The following is a 22,039-nucleotide window of genomic DNA, read 5'->3' as shown; positions in this document are numbered from 1 at the left end:
CTGTTCTGAAGAGGACAGTGATCAATTGTTCTCCTTGAGCACTGGAAGCAGGATGATGTAGTTGACTTAATCTGCAGCCATGGAGATTTAGGTTAGATACTAGGGAAAAACTTTCCAACTCTCAGGGGAGTTAAGCTCTGGACCAGGCTCCCAAGGGAGGTTGTGGATGTAGGCGGTGAGATATGAGCTTATGGTGCCCATGCTCCACCAATATTCAGGAAGGTGGGCCCAGCTCCACCAATGTTTGGGCTTATATTTTCAGAGCCATCCTGTTCATAGGATGGACCGGGGCTTTGGGGGGCTCCAGGCTTCAGCCTTGTCTCCACGGCTGTTTTGCCCCGAGGTAGCTAGCCCCAGTTAGAAGCTCACCTCTTTCTGCAGTGTAGACGTACCCTAATGGTACAAATTTCCAACCGGACATGTTTGCAAGGCCCTGTTCGCAAAAGGACTGCAGAGTAGGTGGTGTGTGGAGAAGAAATTCATGACTAATTTCCTAGCGGGGAAGGATGAAAGTGAGAATTACGGTTGAGATTCTCACCCCCGTAGCGTCCCCTTTGCACCGGGGAAAGGGGCCGGAGTGATGTAAAGGGGCTCTAAAAACTCCAGATCCCTCCTGGAGAGAATGCTTCCAGCATAGGAACTGAGCAAGACAGCCCCAGGCTGTCTTTGGAGGCTTCCCTGGCATACGGAGGGTGGGAGGGGGCAGAAGGAGCCCCGCAAAGCCTAGACCTGCTATGGGGCATCTCAGCAACTCCAGGCTTTGAGCACCTCACGTGGGAGCATTGTAAATTAGCACAGCTCCCATTGCTGCCTAACTCTCAGTGCAGATTCCAACACAGCCCCGACTCCAGGAGGGGTAAAGGGGGCTTAACACCCCCACCTTAGCCCCCCAGATCCTCACCCACTAAACGTGCTTTGGCACCCACAAGTATTCTTTGCTCCTTTCTGCCACCAAAGGCATCTGGGCATCTTCAGAAGGTAGGAGTGTCAGTTATCGTGAGCCTGCCCCGGCAGCTGCCCCAGAGCAGGAGCGGTGAGGAGAGTAAAGAGATACCGATGGATCGGCTAGGAAGGAAATGCTGCTAAGCCCTAGAGTCTTCCCTCCTGCCACGCTCACACCGAGTGCGTTCCCGCGCCCTGTAGGATGTCACTGAGATGGCCTGTGTTGGGCTACATTGTACAGTTAGGTCGACAGGAGGCAGCTTATGTCCACCTAATTATGTCAGCGTCTTCACTACAGCCTTCCTCCCACCCGTGTAAGTGCCCTACTACACCGACAGAAGAGGCGTAAGGCTTATGTCAGCGTAGTTAGGGCCAAGCCCTGTCTGTGCGCACACAGGGTCTCTTACCTTGTCTTGTCAATTTCAGGATAGGAGCCATGAAATTGACAAGTAAGCCAGGCAGCTACAGCCCAGCTGTCTCAGGGTCCCCTGGAGAGCTGGGTGGCTGGACCCGGCTCCTGGCTGGGAGCCAGGGTGAGAAGCCCCAGCAGCTCACCCTGCCCAAGAAGCCCTGGGTGGCTTCCCCCCACTCCCGGCAGGGAACACGGAGCAAAGGGGAGGGAACAACCTGCCGGGAGTCTGTGGGGCAGACGGGGTCCCAGCAGGAAGCTGCCAGGAAAGCTGATAGACCACCCTCCAGGTGAGGACACACACCACCGACCCAAGGACATGCACCACCAGTAATTACTGTGGTGGCTGTAAGTCAACCTAATATAGGTCAACTTAGGTTTGTAGTTTCAGAGTAACAGCCGTGTTAGTCTGTATTCGCAAAAAGAAAAGGAGTACTTGTGGCACCTTAGAGACTAACCAATTTATTAGAGCATAAGCTTTCGTGAGCTACAGCTCACTTCATCGGATGCATATCGTGGAAACTGCAGCAGACTTTATATATACACAGAGAATATGAACCAATACCTCCTCCCACCCCACTGTCCTGCTGGTAATAGCTTATCTAAAGTGATCATCAGGTGGGCCATTTCCAGCACAAATCCAGGTTTTCTCACCCTCCACCCCCCCACACAAATTCACTCTCCTGCTGGTGATAGCCCATCCAAAGTGACAACTCTTTACACAATGTGCATGACAATCAAGTTGGGCTATTTCCTGCACAAATCCAGGTTTTCTCACATCCCCCCCACCCCCATACACACACAAACTCACTCTCCTGCTGGTAATAGCTCATCCAAACTGACCACTCTTCAAGTTTAAATCCAAGTTAAACCAGAACATCTGGGGGGGGGGTAGGAAAAAACAAGAGGAAACAGGCTACCTTGCATAATGACTTAGCCACTCCCAGTCTCTATTTAAGCCTAAATTAATAGTATCCAATTTGCAAATGAATTCCAATTCCAGTTTCTCGCTGGAGTCTGGATTTGAAGTTTTTTTGTTGTAAGATAGCGACCTTCATGTCTGTGATTGCGTGACCAGAGAGATTGAAGTGTTCTCCGACTGGTTTATGAATGTTATAATTCTTGACATCTGATTTGTGTCCATTTATTCTTTTACGTAGAGACTGTCCAGTTTGACCAATGTACATGGCAGAGGGGCATTGCTGGCACATGATGGCATATATCACATTGGTGGATGTGCAGGTGAACGAGCCTCTGATAGTGTGGCTGATGTTATTAGGCCCTGTGATGGTGTCCCCTGAATAGATATGTGGGCACAATTGGCAACAGGCTTTGTTGCAAGGATAAGTTCCTGGGTTAGTGGTTCTGTTGTGTGGTATGTGATTGTTGGTGAGTATTTGCTTCAGGTTGCGGGGCTGTCTGTAGGCAAGGACTGGCCTGTCTCCCAAAATTTGTGAGAGTGTTGGGTCATCCTTTAGGATAGGTTGTAGATCCTTAATAATGCGTTGGAGGGGTTTTAGTTGGGGGCTGAAGGTGACGGCTCGTGGCGTTCTGTTATTTTCTTTGTTAGGCCTGTCCTGTAGTAGGTAACTTCTGGGAACTCTTCTGGCTCTATCAATCTGTTTCTTTACTTCTGCAGGTGGGTATTGTAGTTGTAAGAAAGCTTGACAGAGATCTTGTAGGTGTTTGTCTCTGTCTGAGGGGTTGGAGCAAATGCGGTTGTATCGCAGAGCTTGGCTGTAGATGATGGATCGTGTGGTTGGTCAGGGTGAAAGCTGGAGGCATGCAGGTAGGAATAGCGGTCAGTAGGTTTCCGGTATAGGGTGGTGTTTATGTGACCATTGTTTATTAGCACTGTAGTGTCCAGGAAGTGGATCTCTTGTGTGGACTGGACCAGGCTGAAGTTGGTGGTGGGATGGAAATTGTTGAAATCATGGTGGAATTCCTCAAGGGCTTCCTTTCCATGGGTCCAGATGATGAAGATGTCATCAATATAGCGCAAGTAGAGTAGGGGCTTTAGGGGACGAGAGCTGAGGAAGCGTTGTTCTAAGTCAGCCATAAAAATGTTGGCATACTGTGGGGCCATGCGGGTACCCGTAGCAGTGCCGCTGATCTGAAGGTATACATTGTCCCCAAATGTGAAGTAGTTATGGGTAAGCACAAAGTCACAAAGTTCAGCCACCAGGTTTGCCGTGACAGTATCGGGGATAGTGTTCTTGACGGCTTGTAGTCCATCTTTGTGTGGAATGTTGGTGTAGAGGGCTTCTACATCCATAGTGGCCAGGATGGTGTTATCAGGAAGATCACCGATGGACTGAAGTTTCCGCAGGAAGTCAGTGGTGTCTCGAAGGTAGCTGGGAGTGCTGGTAGCGTAGGGCCTGAGGAGGGAGTCTACATAGCCAGACAATCCTGCTGTCAGGGTGCCAATGCCTGAGATGATGGGGCGCCCAGGATTTCCAGGTTTATGGATCTTGGGTAGAAGATAGAATATCCCAGGTCGGGGTTCCAGGGGTGTGTCTGTGCGGATTTGATCTTGTGCTTTTTCAGGAAGTTTCTTGAGCAAATGCTGTAGTTGCTTTTGGTAACTCTCAGTGGGATCAGAGGGTAATGGCTTGTAGAAACTCGTGTTGGAGAGCTGCCAAGCAGCCTCTTGTTCATATTCCGACCTATTCATGATGACAACAGCACCTCCTTTGTCAGCCTTTTTGATTATGATGTCAGAGTTGTTTCTGAGGCTGTGGATGGCATTGTGTTCCGCACGGCTGAGGTTATGGGGCAAGTGATGCTGCTTTTCCACAATTTCAGCCCGTGCACATTGGCGGAAGCACTCTATGTAGAAGTCCAGTCTGCTGTCTTGACCTTCAGGAGGAGTCCACCTAGAATCCCTCTTTCTGTAGTGTTGGTAGGGAGACCTCTGTGGATTAGTATGCTGTTCAGAGGTATTTTGGAAATATTCCTTGAGTCGGAGACATCGAAAATAGGATTCTAGGTCACCACAGAACTGTATCATGTTCGTGGGGGTGGAGGGGCAGAAGGAGAGGCCCCGAGATAGAACAGCTGCTTCTGCTGGGCTAAGAGTATAGTTGGATAGGTTAACAATATTGCTAGGTGAGTTGAGGGAACCATTGCTGTGGCCCCTTGTAGCATGTAGTAGTTTAGAAAGTTTAGTGTCCTTTTTCTTTTGTAGAGAAGCAAAGTGTGCGTTGTAAATGGTTTGTCTAGTTTTAGTAAAATCCAGCCACGAGGAAGCTTGTGTGGAAGGTTGGTTTTTTATGAGAGTAGCCAGTTCTGAGAGCTCATTCTTAATCTTTCCCTGTTTGCTGTAGAGGATGTTGATCAGGTGATTCCGCAGTTTCTTTGAGAGCGTGTGGCACAAGCTGTCAGCATAGTCTGTGTGGTGTGTAGATTGTAATGGATTTTTTACCTTCAGTCCTTTTGGTACGATGTCCAAGATGTAGTGTAGACATACCTCATGAGCTTTCCCTTCAAAGGCGGCTCCATCTCACCCCCTGCCCTGTCCCCACCCCCCACTCCTCTGTCCCCGCTGGGCCGCACTCCAGCTCGCTCCCTGCAACCGGAATACGAATGAACCCCCAAAGCTTCCGCAGCTCAGAACAAAATCAGTTACTTGCAAATTGGTGCTCATTTCCGCCCCGCCCAATGGGATTGGCAGCCTCTTCCAAGCCTGGCAAAGCGTCCTTGGGCGAGGCTGTAATTTTCATCCTCAAGCCCTTCTTACCCAGTGCAGTAATTACAGCTCTGGTTTCTGGTGCATTTTAATCAGCCATCCCCCAAGCCCAAGCGTGTGAGAAGCGGCTATTGGCAGTTTTGTACAAAGAGCCCTGGCTGGATACATCCACTAGCCAGTGACGTGCATTGAAAAGGGAGCAAGCCGTGCCTGGAGTGCTTCTTCGACACGGCCCCTCTGCATTAACTCACCGCTTGGGATGTTGGCCTGCGGTCCTTACTCGGGCAAAACTTCCATTGCACTCTAGGGGAGTTATACCTGAATAAGAGCAGAGCACAAGGACCTGACCCTGGGAGCTCCTCATTATTATGCTGGTGCCAAGAAGCCCCCAACCAAGATCAGGGTCCCACTGCGCCATGCGCTGTACAAACACAGAAGAAGAGGCAGCCCTCCCCGGAAGAGCTTACAATCTCAACAGACCAAGAGGGGAAGTGACTCACCCAAGGTCAAACAGCAGCGCAGTAGCAGAGCTGGTACTAGCTCCCTGGTCTCCTGAATCCCCATCCAGTGCTCTATCCTCTGGACCGCGCTGCCCCACTGGGCGTTCCTGGAGCCTCCACAGCTCTCCTTGGCTCTGGGAGGCGCTGAGGGGGCTTGGCACCAAGCTGGATTTGCCGTCCCTTATGGCAGTGCTGGCTCTGAGTCAGCTGCTCTGCTTGGCTCCTCCTCCATCCATTTAATTTCGGGATGCAGACTGATGCCTGGGGACAACGGAGGCTGAGGACGAAAGCAAGGCTGGGCTGTGAACAAGCAGAGCCGTTCCTCTGGAGTGCAGACCTCAGGGGGCTGCCCGACTGGGAGTGTGCACACCCGGGGTACAGCAATCAGGCAGGAACGCTGCATGCGGCTCAGGGATAGCAGCCTAGACCCTCAAAGGGATTTCGGCTCCTAACGGCCATTGATCTCAGTGGAGCCTAACGACGCTTTGAGGCTCGGGACCAGATTGGGTGGAGCTCTGCTCCGCCTTCTTCCCCACTGATCCAACTTCTCTCTGCCACTCCCGTCCCGTGACTGCCCTGCTCAACTTTTGCTGCGACTTCAAGGCCAAATCCCAAGGGTCCTTACTCAGGTTTCATTCTGGCACATTCTCTTTGCTGATAAGGGAAGTTTGCCCAAGCACAGGGCTCCAGGGTCTGTCCCTTGCCACACGCAGCCACTGAAATGCAGCCACTTCTGGGGTGGGGCGGGGAGAGTGGAATCCAACTGGTTACCCCCCGGCAGGAGAGAAGGGAAATGTGAGCTAAGGACAGCAGGGTAAATCCTCTCTTTCATAACAGTGCCCAGCCCTGATTCCCTGTCTGTCAGTCATTTTCTCCCTCTCCTCCCCATGTTCTCCTGGCCTGTTTGTTCCCACCCTAGCAGGGAGAACCAGCCTCGTACTCTTCTCTCTCGATGCCAGTCAGGAGCTCAGGGTGTCTGTGGCAGACTCCATCTATCAATCAGGCATCGACGGGTAAAAGCCCCCCATAGCCATGGCATCTCACAGCCCCGCCTCACACCACTGCCACCTGGGTCCCACCCACGTTGTGGTCAGGGCCTCGCCTGGGGAATGCAGAGGAACAAGGCACTGGCCCAGCAAGGCTGAGGTCTGTCTCCAGCCAGGGCCCAGGCCTAGTGCTAGAAGGGAAGGGAAAAGCTCCTCCTAATTCAGCGGGCCCCTTGCTCAGTGCTGCATGTAATGAAGGAGATGCTGCCCCCCGAAGCAGGTGGTGAGGTTACCTGGGGAGGGAGTGCGTCTAACGCCCAGAGCAATGGGGATGGTGCTACTTCCCGGCATCGCTTTTCTAGAGCATCTCTACGCAAAGGCTCCCAAAGCACCCTGCAGCCTCCCCAGGCAGAACTCCCTCGCCCGCTGCTGGAACGCGCCCACCTCTGGGCTGCTCCGTCTGCTTCTCCAGAGGAGAGCGGAGGAATCCCTTCTTGGCCAGCGGAGCGCGATCGTGATCCAGGGTAGAAAGGGGCTGGGACGCCAGGCTTCGCTCCCTTGCAGCTGGACAAGTGGCAACACGGATACCTGGGCCCCACGTTTGTCCTCTGCTCATACTGTTCATCTTCGCCCTCCTGCGGACCCTCCTAGCCCCAGGGTGACTGGCCCCTTTACGTGCAGCGGGGGCCACACCCTATAAGCAACCCAGGAGGACCCGATTAAAGAGCAAGGTGGCAGCTGGGGCTAATCATGAGCAGAAGACAGGTGTGAATGGGGGGGCGCTTTACAAGCCATGGGGGAGGCTGAGGACAGCAAAGCGGCCCAGGGGTAAGTCTGTTGCCCTTCCCGAGCTGGAGAACCAGGGCCGGGAGGCGGGAGAGGGCTGAGGGTCGTAGACCAGCGGCGGGGCTAGTCTGCCAACCTTGGAAGGTCTCCTGCGGGGGAGGCTGGGGCGGCCGTCCTGCTGAAAGGGCAGGTGGGGACCAAGGTGGAGGCTGCACGTGGCAGAAGATGCTGGAGCAGGGGTGTGCGGGGTGGCGTGGGACTGCCCCAGACGGGGTGCACCATGCGGGGGATAAATACAGCATGAATTGGGCTTTCCAGGATGCTGGGCCATTTATGGGGTAATCAGCTGGCCCCAGGTAGGGTCCTACTGGACCCAAGAGTACTTGTGGTGGAGTCTCTAAGGGTGGGTCGACGCGGCCATTACCAGCAGAGGTGGGAAGGTCCTAGAGCTCGGGATGCAGCCCAAGGGTCTGCACCCTTCGCCCGAGCCCTGCATGCCCAAGTCAGCTGGCGCGGGCCAGCCGCAGGTGGCTGATCGCAGTGTAGACACAGCCGACAAGACCAAACCTAAGGGACCTGGAGACTGAATCTTCTGGTTGTCTCCTGGCCCTGCCCTGCCCTGCCCTGGGGCACAGAGAGGAGTCAGCCAGCAGCGGGGCTGGTTGAATGGGGGTGACTTGAACAGACGCCCTCTAGGACCGAAGGGGAAGTGCCTGCCAGTGGGCCTGCGACTCCCCCTTCTGCCCCTACCTCTGCTGAGCAGTGGTTGCATTTGTGAGGCGCACACCTGCCCAGCCCATGACCCTCCGCTGGGATTTGCAGCCAGATCTCCAGCAAGGAAAGGCCAACGCCTCCTTATTCTCACTGCCCGGCTGAACTGCGCAGGGCCCCCCCACCCCGTACCTGCCCTCTCCTCCTTCAGTCCCACGGGTCTGCCACGCCCAAGGACCCATGGGCCCTCAGCCCCCACCGTCCAGGAAGTGCTACCAGGCCCCTGCTCTGTTGTTCAGCCAGCTACAAACGTATGGTCCTGGACACATTTATCTGGCCCTGCCCGGGTATCCCTCTCCCTGCTGCTTGCCCCTCCATGGCATTAGTCTTACCCCTTGCCCTGCCCCCCGCCCAGTTCTGTGCTAGCTTCAAAGGGGACGGCGTAAAGCCATGTGGGCACTGGTGGAGCGGGCAGCCAGGCCAAGGTTTCCTCCCTGCTACAAGGGAATCCGCAGGAGGAGGGAGCCCCTGCCCCACGGTGCCCCGCCCGCCCCCCACGGGGGCTGATTTTCAGAGCCTCTGCAGCTCCCATTGACTTGGGTGCTCAGCGCGTCTGAAAATCGGGTCAGAGGGAGAGTGCAGGGGAAGCGGCCTTGCGGAGGCAGGTGGAAAGCTGCTGGCAGTCAGGTGCTGGCCTTTGGCTGTCCCAGCGTTGGCCAACCCCGCACCCCTTCCTGTTTCTACCCCGGCCAAACTCCAAAGCCCTTTCTTCCAAAATAGTTTATTAGGAGATGAAAACTCAGGCTTAAAAAAAAAAAATCCACCCCCAAACAGAGAAACACCAAATATCCCCGCTCCCTCGCTGGGCCCCCCGATGGCCATGCGGGGCCCCCCTGGAGAGAATCGTAGCGTGCGCCCCACTCTAGCCAGGGACACGGGCTTTCGCAGGCCTCCATCTGGGGAAGGGCTCTGAGACCCCAGCCAGGGTCAGTCGCCACCACCTCAGAGGTACTCCCTATACCTCCGCAGTCTCTCTCCTATGCACACACACACCCCTCCAGACGCTCCCCCTCTGCCTGGCAGCTAAGCCGGATCCCAGCCCGGGGCTGACGGGGCCTGGTGCATCGCAGCTGCCAGGCGCGGTCAGTTCCGCTTCGCCGAACTCGGGTGCGAGCTCTTGGCTCCTGAGGGGTTGTGCCCCGCACCCCAGCCCCGGCTGTGCCTGGCCATTTCAACTCCCCACCCGCTCCCTGTGCCCCGGGAGAGGCAGCGCTAAGAGCAGGCAGAGCTCGAGCCCCATCTCGCTTGCATCCCAGCCCCCTAGCCAGTGTCCCCGGGGCCTTCCTGGAGTATTAACCAGCTTATGACCGGGCGACGCTTTCCCTGCACACGCTGGGGAGAGCAACCCGTGGTTTTCCAGCCCTTCCCCTGCCCTTTTCACAAGGGGCCCCAGCTCCCCCTGGCGCCTCTCTCTGACAGGATCAAATCCCTTTTGGAAACCACATGGTCCCCTTCCCCTCTGCCTCGGGATCACCCTCCTCCCCCCAGCCGCTCCAGGCTGCGCCAGCTGCCAGCAAAGTGGAGCTGCTGGGAGGCCTGCAGGGAGGCCTGGTTTCTGCCTACCTCCCCAGGCCTTCGAGGTGATTTTTGGGCTAGGCACCCAGAAGCCACGGGCTGTGGGGCCGGGAGGGGAACGACCCATCCCTTTCCACGGAGCAGCTTGGCCCCGGCCGCTCTGTGCAGGTCCCCACCTTCCCTCCCCACGCCGAGGGAGGACAGAGAAGAGACACAAATATTGAGCAGGGGCTGGGGGTGGACGGGTGCCGCTGGGATAAGTGTCTGCAGTCCCAGACAGGCGGAAAGGGGAAATGTCAGACAATTAGCAGGGAAACCTCCCAGCCCATGGAATCTACAGGGGACCGGGCGGGAGCCCCACGCTTAGGCAGGGACCGTGCCCCAGCCCGGGGGGGTGGAAGGCTGGATGGGGCCGGATAGCCTTGTTCCCCTGCAGCCCTGCGCTGGGTGAAACAGCAGCTGCCCAGGGGCCAGGCTCCCCTCCCAGACGAATGCTGGAGCCTCCAAGGAGCCAGATGCTCCCCCTCTTTTTACCCCCCCTTCTCTCTCACTCTTTCATCACGCGCACTCTGCCCCATCCCCACCCCGGGCAGGCCACCGAGGGCAGCACTCCCGTCAGTACCCCCCGCCTGGGGTCCTGGCCAGCGGCTCCCGGCGCTCCCGCTCACGACTGAGCTCCGTGGCTGGCCAGGCGTGGGGGAGACGGCGGGGGGCGTTCACAGCTCCTCGGCCGGCTCCAGCCGCACCTGGCTGGGCTGGCTGGGCTCTGTCCAGGCCAGTGAGGCCGCAATGGGGCCATCGTGACTGAGCGCCTCCAAGTCCGAGTGTCCGTCCTGCGGCAGGGCCCCCGTCCCGTTGGCTGGCGGAGCCTCTGCCCGGGGCCTGGCGAGCACGTGGCTGCCGAGGAATTTGCGGAGGACTCCCTGGGGCTCGCTCTGGGCCTCGCCGGCGTACTCCGTCCACACGGGCTTCTCCGGCTCCTTGGGGCTCTCGGCGCCATCCTTCATCAGGGCGTAGACCACCCGGGAGGAGGCATCGTTATGGAGAGACCTGGAAAACACTGCCACGGGGTGGCGGAGGGGGCACAAGCCTGATCAGTGGGGCGTCTCCCAGTGCTAGCCACCCAGCACCATTCAGCAGGACCCCTCCCACCCACCGCCCTTCCCCCACAAGTTGTGAGAATCATGCTGCACCCGATCGTTCTTTACGGGGCACGGAAAGTGCTCCACCCAGCACTACCATGCAGCCACCTCTGGGGTGGAACCGGACAGCTGCGTAATAGCGTACGGCAATGCTGCCCCAGGATCGCGCTCCCCCGGTGCTGAAATGCAGCCACCTCTGGGGTGGGATGCAGCGACTGTGTAATAGCTCGCAGCAACGCCGCAGTGCTCTGCGGCGCCAGGAATGAAACAGAACCAATGTCTAGTCAAAACTCCATGGGGCAGTTAGGAAGGCAGGGTTACCCAGGTTGGCATTCAGACTGGACACTGCAAAAAAACCAAGTGCCAGGAGAATTTTAATTAAAGACGTCAGATTCCCAGTCCAGCTCCTGAATGGCGGGGTCAGGGGTACTGCCTGTGGACAAGGGCTTAACTTCAGCCCTGCTTACCCCTCCACCGATGTTGTCTCACATCACTATCCTCCTGCTGTTACATACTGAGAAACTGAGGCACGGACCTCGGGACAGTGCCTTGGTCACTCAGCGAGTCTTGGCAGAGCTGGGCTTGAAAACTGGCTGTCCTGTCTCCCAGACCTTAACCGCAACACCATCTGTTGCAAGTAGGTGTGTGCAGGACCCCTCAGCTCCCAGGGAGCAGCCGGCATGTTGTGGACCCCTGGACTCCCACTGCATTCTGTATATTACCAGCACATACCTCTCACCGGCCCAAAGTCACCTTCCGGCTCCGCTTTACTGGGGGCGAAGGGGCTGATGGAGGGGAAGATGATCAGGGCGAAGGAGAGCAGCAGCACCTGCGAGCCGGAGGGAGAGAGATGTCAGCTGCCCCCCCCCCGATAGCCACAGTCTCCTGGGCCCCCCGTCTGTGGGTTGGGGGGCAAGAGGAGGGGAATGTGGGTACCAGCCAGGGGACCTCAACTTCCCTAGGGACACTGGGAGCAGGTCATGGGTCTGTGTCTGTCTGTTTCCATCCTCATTCGTACCCCAATGTCTGCCTGTCTGTCCATCCCCATCCTCTGTCTATCCATCCATACCCCTATCTGTTCATCCATCCATCCTCACTCATACCCTGTCTGTCTAGCTATACATCTCCATTTGTACCCCTCTGTCTCCCTGTCCGTCTATCCATCCCCATTCATACTCATTGGTCTGTCGTCCAGCCATCCATCCCCATTCATACCTCTCTGTCTGCCTCTCTCTCTTTCTATCCCCATTCATCCCACGTCCGTCTGACTCTGTCGGGCCCCACACACTCTCTGATGTGTGTCTGTCGGCCTGTCCGTCTACCCTTCCTTGCCTGTGCCCATTCCCGTGGTGTCGGAGCGCCATCCTGTGGCCAGCAGCAATGGGGGAGAGCGAAGCTCCATGGAGCCAGACCGTGAGAAAGCCCCACCCCCAACACGGAGGCAATGGCAGAGCTGGGGGTGCCGAGCCGGACCCCTCCACGGGAATAGGGGTCTCGTGGCTACATGGAGGCAGTGGGTGGAAGGGAGACGGATGGGGCCCAGGAGGTCTTGCCCAGCAGAGCCCCCTCCTCCCCCACTCCCCTAAAGCTAGGCCCAGCCCCCGTTGGGGGCATCTGCAGAGAAGGGAGCAAAGGGCAAGAGATCTCCACGCACCGCGATGCAGGTCCCCGTCTGGGCGGCTTTGTTAGTCGACTGCACCACGAGGGTCTGGAGTTTCCTCAGCTGCTCCAGGAGGGACCTGGACGCGGAAAAGACCCGGTCAGAGGCAGGCGCTGAATGTGGGGGGCACTGCCCCCGTGGGGTGCAGCCTGGACCCCCCAGGGGCAGACCCATCCCTCAGGGCACTTGGAACTAGAGAGCGGCCTGGACCAAAGCCCCCGACGCAAATGGCACCTGCCCCACGCTGCCAGGCACCGGGGGGGCGGCAGGGCTGAAGTGGGCGACTTGGGCCCATCCCTGTTTGCAGCCCCAGGGACGAGTGTAGGGACCCAGCCTGCCCCTGATGGCCGAGGCAGGTCTCCAGGGGGGCTCTGGGTAGCTTTCACTTCCAGGGATGCGGAGGCCTCCCCCGGGCTCTCTGGGGCTCTGTTTTGCAGCCGGATCACCCGGTTATTCAGGTTAAGGGGGGGACAGGCAGCGCCCCCATCCCCCCCGGCAGCAGGGAGCTGGGGGCCGGACTCACGAGTTCTGCTTCTCCAGGTGCAGCACCTTCCTTTGCAGTTCCTGGTTCTGCGCCGTGCAGGCCGACATCCTGGGGGGAGAACCGGGAGGCGGCGTGAGCCGGTGGGGGGCTGAGCCGGGAACGGGGGAGGGGGGGCGGAGATGGGGCGTGGGGAAGCAGGGCTGAGATAGGAACTGGGCTGGGGGGCACAGATGGCACCGCACAGGGCAGGGCTGGATGGGAACGAGGGAGGGGCATGAAGCAGGTTCCCGTCTCTCTAGAGAGCGGGCCCGAGCCTGCACCGCCAACATCCCAGCCCAGGGGCTTTTTGCCCCCGTGGCCCAGCAGTAAATGACTGCGTGAGGTGCAGGGCACAGGGGATCGGGGTCCAGAGACAGCCGGTGCCAGCCTGAGGCAGGCAGCTCCTGCTCTGAGGTGTGGAGCGAGCGGCTGGGGTCTCACCGGCTTTCCAGCCCGTCGATATACTCCTTCTTCTTCTTCCGGCTTTCCTGAGCCGACTGCTTATTGCGGATCTTCCTCCGGATCTTCTTCAGCACCCGCTCCTCATACTGCCGGAGAGAAGGGCAGAGCCCAGACCACGGCGGTGGGGGTGGGACTCCCTGATTGGGGTCCTTCCCAGCCCCACAGCCCGTCACCCTGTGGCCCTGGAGAATAGATACTACTGTGTGCCTCTCGCTGGGGGTGCTGGAATGCTCTGCAGGGAGCAGTTACCTGACCCTCCACCAAGATGGGAAACTGAGGCACCAAGAGGGGAGGAGACTTGCTTAAGGCCCCCCAGTGGCTAGGACCCAGGAGTTCTGACTCCTCGTGCTGGGCTCTAATCAAACCCCCACAGCTGAGATGGCCTAGCGGGGAGGACAGGTTCTGGGGATTGCGAACAAGCCGGCCCCGCCGCTCTCCCTCCCCTAACCCCCCAGGGCTGATCTCCCCTGTGTGAACAACCCGCTTCCCCCAGGGCCTAGGCATCCACCAAGACCTGTCCTACAACCCACCCCCACGGCCCATTCCCTCACCACCACCACCCCCGCCGCCAGGCTCCTCCACTCCCCCGGGCCCTCGCTGGGGTCCAATTCAACCCTGGGGCAAGTGGGTACCAGCACACGGCTGGAGTCGGTGGCACTGCCGTGGCCTACGCCAGGCCTGGATTTGGTCCAGGAGCTAACAGCAGGCCAGAACCCGCGGCTGAGTCCACAATGAGCCCAACAGGGACCCCCGCCCCATGGGCCCTCCATGCCCCCCACCCCTCTACGCCGACCCAGCTGGCTCTCCAGGCACAGGAAGGATACGGCTCAGCTGTAACGGTGACCCAGGGGGATCCCGTCCCTTGGCCTCTCCTTACCTTGGTGAGGGGCAGCTGGGTGGGCAGCGTGACCCCCTCCTTGGCCAGCAGCTTCTTCTCGTCCTCCGTCAGCGCCAGCTCCTGGCAGTGCCCCGGACCTTGTCTCAGCAGCGCTGGGGTCATCAGCTGCTGCTGCTGCGTGAGTGGAACCAATGTGGGACCCGCTGGAAGCGCCTGGCCCCCCACCCCCGCTCTGCTCCGAGAGCCCGGCCACAAGGCCAGCCCCCAGCTGGGGGGACCATCCCAGGGGGCAGGGCGAGCCCACCTGACCCCTCTGCAGACCTCCAAGTGAACCAGAGATTTGGGGAGGGTCAGAAAAGTCCAAGGCTGCAGGGTGAGGATTGAGGGGCATTGGCAGGGCTGGGGGGTGGGCTGGACTAGCTGGGGACAGGGCTGCAGGGTGAGGATTGAGGGGCATTGGCAGGGCTGGGGGGTGGGCTGGAATAGCTGGGGACAGGGCTGCAGGGTGAGGATTGAGGGGCATTGGCAGGGCTGGGGGGCGGGGGCAGACCTGGACTAGCTGGGGACAGGGCTGCAGGGTGAGGATTGAGGGGCATTGGCAGGGCTGGGGGGTGGGCTGGACTAGCTGGGGACAGGGCTGCAGGGTCAGGATTGAGGGGCATTGGCAGGGCTGGGGGGGACGGGCCTGGAATAGCAGAGATATGATGAGAAAGGACTCAAGTCCTCGGGCACTGCCCCCAGGGGAGGAAGCTTTTCACAGTCCCGGCTTGCCCTCTGCCCAGCCCCAACGAGGGTTATCTACGCCCAACTTTCAAACCCCTAATTAACACGGTTGACCCAGTTCACCATTGCCCTGCAGCTCCTGCTGTCATGTCCAACAGGGCCCAGGGGCTGGAAAACGCCCCACGCTGCTCTGGGGACATTTTACATCCCTTTGCACGGGTGCAAGTGACTGCACAAGGTGCAGGGCAAGAGAGAATTGGGCTCTTTGGGCCTGACCTCCTGTAAGCCAGTAATTACAGAGCAAATGGGGAAGGATGGATGGATGTGGACAGGTGGATGGAAACAGAGAGGTTGGAGAGGATGGATGGAAACTGGGTGGGGATGGATGGATGGAGGATATAGAGAGGTGGATGGATGGATACAGTGAGATTGGGGAGGATGGATGGTTGGATAGTGGGTGGGGATGGGTGGACAGATGGATGGATGGAGGGTGGATGGGAATGGATGGATGGATGGACGGGGGGATGGATGGATAGTGGGTGGAGACAGGTAGACAGATGGATGGATGGATGGACATGGGGACAGGTGGATGGATGCAGGGATGGATAGTGGGTGAGGATGGGAGGATGGATGGACAGGGGGATGGATGGATAGTGGGTGGGGATGGGTGGATAGGTGAATGGATAGAGAGTGGATGGGAATGGATAGATGGATGGACAGGGGGACAGGTGAATGGATGGAGGATGGATAGTGGGTGGGGATGGATGGATGGATGGATGGATGGACAGACGGGGGACAGGTGGATGGATGGGGGGATGGATAGTGGGTGGGGATGGGTGGACAAGTGGATGGATGGAGAGTGGATGGGAATGGATGGATGGACAGGGGGATGGATGGATAGTGGGTGGGGACGGGTGGACAGATGGATGGATGGACGGACAAGGGGACAGGTGGATGGATGGGGGGATGGATAGTGGGTGGGGATGGAGGGATGGATGGATGGATAGTGGGTGGGGACAGGTGGACAGGTGGATGGATGGATGAACGGACGGGGGACAGGTGGATGGATGGAGAGTGCCTGGGGATGGGCAGGTGGAATGCAAGGCCCTCACCATCTCACAGCTGCTGGACAGCAGCAGGTCCTTCACCGTCAGGGTGCAGGAAGCTGCGATCTGAGTGGGAGCAGGCAGGTCGTGACTCTTCTCCAAGAAAAACCCAGGATTCCACATGTCTGGGAGGAAGGACACGGGGCGACGTGGGGTCAGTGTGATCGGTGCCCTGGGCCAGCCGACCGGCGTCCTGGTTGGGGCGTCAGTCCTGCTGTCCGGGCCCCAATCCCCTCCACCCCTTGCAGGACTCCCCCTCGCTCCCTCTCGTCTGCTGCCGGGCCCCTTGCTGGGCCTGCCGCCCGGGCTCCTGCCGCGCCCCGTGGGAGCGAGTCACCACACGACACGCAGGGGAGGGAGCATCGGGCCCCGAGTGAGGAGCTGAGCCCGGGACTTGGGGGGCTCCAGCTGCCAGACCCCCACCCCCAGCTCCCCCCAACCTGCTCTGGCCGCAGGTTCCCCGCTGTGCTGCGACCAGCGGGATTTACCGCCATCTGCTGGCGACTCGCGGTGCTACCGGGAAGATCCACCCGCGCCGCAGTTCCACGGACGGGCTTGTGCGCTCGGGAAGGGGAGCTCAGGCCGCGCTGCGTGCACACCCGTCTGGGCCCCCCCCGGTGCACGACCCCCCCCCAGCCCTGCACCCCGGGCTCCCCACTGACCCCCCCAGCTCTGCACCCTGGGATCCCCACTGAGCCCCCCCCAGCTCAGGCCCCACTGCGTGCACACCCGTCTGGGCCCCCCCCGGTGCACGACCCCCCCCCAGCCCTGCACCCCGGGCTCCCCGCTGACCCCCCCCAGCTCTGCACCCTGGGATCCCCACTGAGCCCCCCCCAGCTCAGGCCCCACTGCGTGCACACCCATCTGGGCCCCCCCCGGTGCACGACCCCCCCCAGCCCTGCACCCCGGGCTCCCCGCTGACCCCCCCCAGCTCTGCACCCTGGGATCCCCACTGAGCGCCCCTCCCTCATCTCATGCCCCACTGCGTGCACACCTGTCTGGGCCCCCCCCGGGGCACGACCCCCCCCGCCCTGCACCCCGGGCTCCCCACTGACCCCCCCAGCTCTGCACTCTGGGATCCCCACTGAGCCCCCCCCAGCTCAGCCCCCGGTGCAGGACTCCCCCCAGCCCTGCACCCCGGGCTCCCCACTGACCCCCCCAGCTCCCTTCACCCTGGGCTCCCCACTGAACCCCCCCAGCTCTGCACCCCGGGCTCCCCACTGAGTCCCCCCAGCTCCAGCTCCACCCCTGAACTCACCAAGGTCTATGGAGACTTCAGCCTCCCGCACGTCAGCCCCAGGCAGGCTGGGAGCAGGCTGGGCCCGGGAGGACTCCCGGTAGGGGTACGCCGGCTCGCCGGGCCCCGCATCCGAGTAGCCCTCCGGGCTGCCTGTGGGCACGTAGTGCTGGGGGCTGTCGAGCTGGTCCGAGTTCGGGTCCTCAGAGATGCCGCTGTCACTGGCTGCAGGGGACCAGGTCGGGGAGTCGGAGCAGGAGTCCCCCGAGCCCAGGATGGAGTTGAGGAAATCCTCGTTTTCCTGGGCACCGGGCAGCTGCTGGAGATGAGACGGAAATGGGCCCAGGAGACGAGTCACCCACGGGAGGGGGAAGCCTGGCATGGATGGAGGGCATCGGGCTGCCCATGGCCACGCCCTGCCAGAGCGTGAGCCAGCCTGGGACGAGGGTGGGGCCGGGACTAGGACTCTTGGCACTAGTGCATGGGTGGGGTTCCCCGTGCACCAGGGTGGGAGGGGCTCCTGGCACTAGTACATGGGGTGGGGACCCCAGTGCACCCAAGGGAGGGGGTGGGGACCCTAGTGCATCCAGGGGAGAGGGTGGGGTGGGCCTCCCTCCCAGCACTAGTGGTCTGCACTGGTCTGATTGGTCAGTGACTTGTTGGCCTCCCAGGCAGAGGGGTCCCTGGGGAACCCCGGGTCAGGAGCCAGGGCCAGTGTTCCCCTTGTTAGCACTGCGAGCCCCGTGCCCCTGCCTCCCGCAACTCTGGGGGAGGGGAACTCACACTCTGCTCTGGCCCAGGCCAGCTGGCCGAGCGGCCCCCGAACTCCACGTTCCGGAGGATCCCGTCCTGGCGGTCAAAGAGCAGGTCCAGCAGCTCCAGGCCGTTGAGGCTGCCCATCTGGCAGCTGGAGGCCATGTCTGCTGGGGGAGAGATGGCACCGTATGGCCAGGCCAGCTCCCTGGGCACCCCGGGGTGCAGAGCTGGGATGGACTCAGCGGAGAGCTTGGGGAGCAGAGACCTGGGGGGGGGGGGGGCTCAGTGGGGAGCTCGGGGATATAGTGAGAGCTGGGACAGGAGGGGGAATCCCTCCTGCCCTGCCTGCCCTGGGGAACCATCTTCCCACCCCAGCTCCTCTTCTCTTGCCTGGCACGTGCTGTGTCCCCCCCCAGCCTTGGGATGGGGATTCCCTCCCCCCGCCAGCCCTGCCCCCAGGCCCAGAAGTGGGGGCGGAGTCCCGAGGGAGTGGGGAGCGTTCTGGTTCTTTCCCCTCCCCTCAGCATTGGCCAGGGAGCCTCACCAGGCCTCTGCGGCTGGGTTTATTGCCGCTTCCTAGAATCTCCCCCCCCCGCCCGTCCCACCCCCGCCCCTGCCCCCGCCCCCGCCCAGCCTGACCGGAGCCACATTTACTGCTGGACTCTGAACCTCCAGCTTTTCTCGCCATCTGAATCCCTGCGACTGCCCTGGCTGCCTCCAGCAGCGCCTCCAGCTGGATGGGAATAACATTACAGTGCTTCCCCAGCATAGCGTAGGCAGGGGCTGGCCCTGGGTGGCTCCCTTGGGGCCCACGCTTAGGGAAAGAGAGGCCACTATTTCCCAAGGGGGGAGGAGTGATTCTGGGGGGCTGACTTAGGTCACCATAAAGGGGGCTGCTTTTCACCCACCCCTCTGACTGTCAGGCCCTTTAAAGTGTCTCAGGTAGGGCACCCAAAGTTGGTAGTCACTGCTGAAAATCTTGGCTGTTGTGTAGACACAAAGAAGTGGCCGGGGGGGGGGGGTGTCTTTGTGTGTGTGTGTGCATATGTGTGCACCAGTACCCTCTAATGGAGGAAATCCAAACACCTGACCTGTGTTTCATAGCCCCTATACTGCCAGCACCGAAGGGAGATTCTCCATTAGCTTAAGAGACAGGAACTGTCATTGCACAGCCAAGTTCTCTCCCCGTTGCTATGCTGGAGTTCCCAGGGGCTGTGGGGAGCATTGCAGGGACATCCAATAAGTCCTAAGTGGCTATGGTCTATTCTCTTGCTTTGCACCACTCTGTTGGGCAGGGGTTGGCATTTTGATAGCTTTAAGCCTCTCCACTACCCCTGTCTCTGCCATGCAGGAGGGAGGCCCCTGGGCCAAGCTGGTGACTAATAAAGGTCCCTCCAAACTGCTCCAAGCATGGGGGCTTCACCCTGTGGGATCCCCGGAGATCAGCTATTCTCCATACAGCGAGTCTCTGGAAATGGGCAGATGCCAGACTCCCTCCTGCGCATGCCAATCCCCCTTGCTGAGCCCCTGGAGACGAGAAGATGGTGCTGGCAAGCCCCCAAAGGCTGGTTGTCAGGAGGCACCACTGACTTAGAGGACGGGACCGTCCCAGCCGCGGGGAGAAGGCCCTTGGCTGGAGAGAAGTGTCCAAAGCACCCAAACTTGGCTGGGCTCTGAGAGGCAAAGCAAGAGGCCCTGAAACCTGGAGCACCTTTGCCACATCCCAGGCCACGGCTTGCACTGGTAGGATGGTCCTCGGCCTGCCGAGCCCTTTCTGGTGGCCCCTGAGGCTGCCAGAGCAGATGGAGACGGACAGAGGAATGGGAGGTGTTAGCGGCTGGCTTTGGGAGGTTAAGAGGAGAGGGGACTGGGCAGCGGAAGAAGGGGAAGGAATGAGCCAGAGGCCCAGGGCTGTGTGATGGGCTCAGTTGGTGCCCATCTGAAATAATGAGCAACTAATTGTTTCCTGGCAACCAGGAACCTCTGAGCTGACCCCAGCCTGGGACTCACTCCACAGCTACAGAACTGGGGTGATTTTGTGGCTGTAAATTTTCTCTTGCCCCATAGCGTGGCCCTCCACAGGGTTCTGGGGCTGCCCGCAGGGTGCACAGGAGGTGAGATCAAGTTGAGTGCCTCTCAGCTGACACCCCCGCCTCCACAGAGAGCCAGAAAACAGCTACTTGACTTTGGGTCCGTCCCCCTCCAGGGGCAGGAGCTGGCTGACCTGCGGGAGGGGACAGCAGATGTGAAACTGATCTTACGCTTGATTTTAGCCAAATCTGCCCCTAACTTGGGCTCTCATTTCCCTGGTGCAAATCCAGAGCTGAGGGGGCTGCCTCTGCGTTCGCTTGTGTCGTACACCGGGAGGAATCTGAAATGGGTGGAATTGCACCTGTACAGGGCTAGCACAGGGCCAAGGAGGATCAGGCGCACTGCAGAGCTCCTCCCAGTCTACCCCAGCCTAAAGCAAACCGTGGCCCGTTAATTCTTTATTTCTGCAAACGCAGCCCTTGGGCTCCGTAGTAACGGCGATGATGTTTTTCCTTCCAAACGTTTTTCCGATGCCAAACAGCTTTCCCTTGGGAAAGGGCCAATTTTGAAGAAATTTGGGGGCCTTTGTTGAAAAACCTGAAAACCTTTCCCTCTTCAGCCACTGAATCATTTTGCTTGGCCACAAACCCAACGGTTTTGGTTGGAGTTTGGCTGGCCAAAAATGTTTCAGTTTGGCGCAAACTTCGGACAGCAAATCTTGACAAACTCTTGTTTTGTTTTCATTGAAATCTTTTGCGGGTACCCAAAAAATCAGTTCCCAGCCAGGTTTCAGAGGAGCAGCCGTGTTAGTCTGTATTCGCAAAAAGAACAGGAGGACTTGTGGCATCTTAGAGACTAACAAATTTATTTGAGCATAAGCTTTCGTGAGCTACAGCTCACTTCATTGGATGCCAGCCAGGCGCGTTCTGTCGCTACGAGGTCAGATTTTCAAAAGAGCTCAGCTCTCGTCGAGGTACTTAAATTCAGGACAGATATTTCAGATCTTAACCCCCAGCTGCCCCTGTTTGCTACAAAGGGCCAGCTGAGCTCTTGTGAAAATCTAGATACTTAGCTGGGGGCCCAAATGGAGAGTGGTGATAATTCATTTGTATCATACCACCTACGACCCATTTGTTGTGAAAATTCTGGCCCTAAGAAACAAACAGGTACCAGTTAATCACATTTTATAGGTGTCAGACGAATATTCAGTGACTGGATCTGGACTCAATGCTTACAGTGGAGATGCCAAATACCAATGTTTGATGGCAAGTTCGAAAAATATAATGGAAAAAACCCCACCCCAATCTGAGGCCGACCTTCTAAGGTAGCTGCTTGAGTCTGGGTGGGAAGTTGCTAATTAATACGCTATTAACAGCAATCGGTTGTTATTAAATCACTTTTTGGCCAGTGGATTGCTCTGTCCCCATGTCCCGACCTTTGTCCTGTTGTTTGTGCTGCACTGATAGCCAGACGTAGGGCTGCTAGGAAAAGACACCGAAAGGACAGATTTCTGGAGGAATTAGCTCATGAACTCACCTTTGTCTATAGCCAAGTCCCACTCCAAGGGCCTCTGCTGATGTGAACTGGGGGTTCCCGGCAAACCCCTGGAAGTGCTGGTGGCTGGGATGTGTCTTTTCTCTCTCTCTGCTTCTCCCCAAAGCTTCTTTCACTCAGTGGCAAAGTTTAAACTCCAACCGAGCAGAAATAAGGTCAAAGATTGCAAAACCCTCCCCAGTTCTGATTGGACAGCGGGGCGAAGGGCTCTGTGCTGATTGACAGCTAGAGGGGAGCGGTAATGGCTGGGGGGAGCTGGGTAACTATTACCAAGATGTTTCTGTTGTTCTCCAAGCCGGGGTGGGCACTGGGCCCGGCAGTGCAAAGTCCCAGCCCGCTCCATCTCTCTGTGAACTCTCACCCACTTTCAGGAACGATTTCCCTTTTGCTAGACCAACGCATCAGCACTA

The 22,039-nt window shown here is 58.8% G+C and overlaps 2 protein-coding genes across 6 annotated transcripts; both read right to left on the bottom strand.

Moving 5' to 3' along the window:
- Positions 1-1,113: 1,113 nt before the first annotated feature.
- Positions 1,114-8,167, bottom strand: LOC140903400 (uncharacterized). Its single transcript, XM_073324685.1, has 3 exons — positions 5,540-8,167; positions 3,306-4,741; positions 1,114-1,170 (listed from the first exon to the last, which is right to left on the bottom strand). Exons 1-3 carry the CDS (start codon positions 5,601-5,603, stop codon positions 1,114-1,116), a joined length of 1,557 nt encoding a protein of 518 aa, XP_073180786.1. The 5' UTR covers positions 5,604-8,167.
- Positions 8,168-8,787: 620 nt separating this feature from the next.
- Positions 8,788-21,753, bottom strand: CREB3L3 (cAMP responsive element binding protein 3 like 3). Of its 5 annotated transcripts, none has more exons than XM_073324049.1 (10): positions 21,612-21,753; positions 18,072-18,211; positions 17,310-17,607; positions 16,058-16,176; positions 14,262-14,396; positions 13,364-13,566; positions 12,923-12,991; positions 12,394-12,478; positions 11,472-11,568; positions 8,788-10,657 (listed from the first exon to the last, which is right to left on the bottom strand). In XM_073324049.1, exons 2-10 carry the CDS (start codon positions 18,204-18,206, stop codon positions 10,314-10,316), a joined length of 1,485 nt encoding a protein of 494 aa, XP_073180150.1. In that variant the 5' UTR covers positions 18,207-18,211; positions 21,612-21,753; the 3' UTR covers positions 8,788-10,313. The 5 variants fall into 5 exon arrangements, with proteins under 5 accessions (XP_073180150.1, XP_073180149.1, XP_073180154.1 ...); XM_073324048.1 differs by having other exon boundaries at positions 18,072-18,208; XM_073324053.1 differs by having other exon boundaries at positions 13,364-13,470; positions 18,072-18,208.
- Between the last annotated feature and the right edge of the window lie 286 nt (positions 21,754-22,039).

Source organism: Lepidochelys kempii, chromosome 25 (assembly GCF_965140265.1).
Source record: "Lepidochelys kempii isolate rLepKem1 chromosome 25, rLepKem1.hap2, whole genome shotgun sequence".
Taxonomy (NCBI): Eukaryota; Metazoa; Chordata; order Testudines; family Cheloniidae; genus Lepidochelys; species Lepidochelys kempii.
This window is presented reverse-complemented; position numbering and strand designations above follow the sequence as displayed.